Source organism: Durio zibethinus, chromosome 2, assembly GCF_047325235.1.
Source record: "Durio zibethinus cultivar Kanyao isolate XHJ-2024 chromosome 2, ASM4732523v1, whole genome shotgun sequence".
In the NCBI taxonomy this organism is placed as follows: Eukaryota; Viridiplantae; Streptophyta; class Magnoliopsida; order Malvales; family Malvaceae; genus Durio; species Durio zibethinus.
In genome coordinates, this window is record NC_143163.1 from 8,276,066 (window position 1) to 8,278,166 (window position 2,101).

Sequence of the window (2,101 nt, forward strand, 5' to 3'; positions counted from 1 at the left end):
GCCACCATTCATCATCATTAACAACTTGAATGCCCAGCAATCCAAAAAAAATTCGCATAACAAAGCCAGAAAAATCTCTTAAGACAATTATCACCGACCAAGCCATAGAGACTGCCTCTGGCTGAACTTGCTAAGTGCTTAGAATGGAATGGTCTCAAATCTATCCATGAATATGTTAGTGCTGATTCCAGATAGTACCTGCCTTATACCAAGAACAATTCACCCCGAAATAGCTGTATTTTAATCATGTCTTGGGCTTATCCCTCATTGTCACTTTTGCTTGGCTTTATTTTTTTCTTCTCATTTTCCATAGAAGTTTTCCTTCCACCTTTTACGAGTTTGAGAGGATGTACATGTACAATATGAGAAAACAATCTTATACATTATAGTAGTTTCCTTTTTTTTTTATTAGAAATTGAAAAAGGAATCAAGCTGTTTTGTACTTTCAGGGCAAAAATGCCCTATTCCAAGAGAACTTTCGTAGCAGAAAAAAAAAAAAAAAAACTCTTTGAAATTTATTTTTCAGTTCTTTTATCCTTGCAAGAAGTCTAATATCCATGGATGACGCCATTATAAACATTCATTTCACTTTTCTTTCTGGGAAAAAAAAAAACATTAATTTCTACCTTTTCATGGGCAATAACAATACTATATCTACAAAAAATTAGTAACACATAACCAGGAATGACAGTTTGTCTGATAAAGATAAACTTTATTGAAAGCAACATCTGGGAAAGGGAAAATTACAATGAACTCAATGAACTGAACAAAAGACAAGGCAAAAAAGCATCTGCCATGGGAATTGGGAGTGGAGCATCAACATGACGAGAAAATCTACAGTGATGCCGCAAACAAGCCGAAAGCTGGATTGATAGTGGTAAACCCTCCATCCACTGCAAGATTGTGACCACTCACATACTTTGAGTCGTCACTACCCAGGTACAGCGCAGCTTCAGCCACATCTTCTTGTTGAAGAACAACCCCTTTCAAATTGGAATAAACATGAAAATTTTCATCTCCATCTGGCTTGAAGAAATTATTAGCCAACAGTGTTGCAATGAAGTAAGGTGATAAGCAGTTCACTCGAATCCCAAACCGCCCAAGCTCTGCTGCCACGTTCTTGGTGAGTCCTATGATGGCGTGCTTTGAACTTGTGTAGGCATGAGAAGTAACTCCACCAACACTAGAAGAAACGCTACCCAGTGAAATTATGCTGCCTTTTCCTGCAGGAATCATTACTCGAGCAGCGTGTTTAATTCCCAAGAAAACGCCTGTCAAATTAATACTAATGACACGCTCAAAATCGGCTAGATTATTGTCTATAATGCTTGGTTTGGCATCGTCGATAATAGCAGCATTGTTTACCATTATATCAAGCTTTCCATGCAAGGAAATTGCGGTGTTAACTGCAGTTTCGATATCAGATTCTTTGGCTACATCGCAATGCACGAAGGATGCAACTGCATGACCAAGATCTTTGCATACAGATTGGCCAACTTCATCTTGAATGTCAGCAATGATAACTTTAGCCCCGTGCTTGCAAAAGAGTCTTGTAATGCATTCACCAATGCCGCTAGCAGCTCCAGTGATCAATGCCACCTTGCCTTCTAACCTAAGAACAATGTAACAACAACCCACTAGTTATCAATTTTATGCGGCCTTCTTGATACAAATAAGTTGAAACTTTATGTGTTTGAAAGTATGCGTTTTATTGAAGGTAAAGTTTAGTAGTATGATTTCTATTTGACAACTATGTTTATAAGTAAAATTCAAGATTCAGTATATACATTCTCAAAGAAAAAAAAAAAAAAAAAACAAGTATACCTTCTTGCAACAGGGGGAAGTAGGGAATTACATGCCATTTTAACCTTTTGGGAGGAGTTGGAAATTTTGCTTACTACGATTATTAATCTCTTCAGATTTGTAGGCAAACTTGTTGTATGTCCTATGTCTCTTGATAGAATTGCCATCCTTTTATAGAGAGAGGTAACATGGATTGAGTTTTCAATTATCCATGCTATTATCATCCTAAAACAAAATTTTAATTTACTTGCATCATTTGACTTTAAACAAAAATCTTACGTCTCAGCTAAACGCGTTG

At 36.7% G+C, this 2,101-nt stretch overlaps 1 protein-coding gene across 1 annotated transcript; it reads right to left on the reverse strand.

Annotated features, from left to right (window-relative positions):
- Positions 1-834: 834 nt before the first annotated feature.
- On the reverse strand, positions 835-1,862 carry LOC111308094 (borneol dehydrogenase, mitochondrial-like). Its single transcript, XM_022906431.1, has 2 exons — positions 1,825-1,862; positions 835-1,612 (listed from the first exon to the last, which is right to left on the reverse strand). The coding sequence occupies exons 1-2, from the start codon at positions 1,860-1,862 to the stop codon at positions 835-837; spliced, it is 816 nt and encodes a 271-aa protein (XP_022762166.1).
- Between the last annotated feature and the right edge of the window lie 239 nt (positions 1,863-2,101).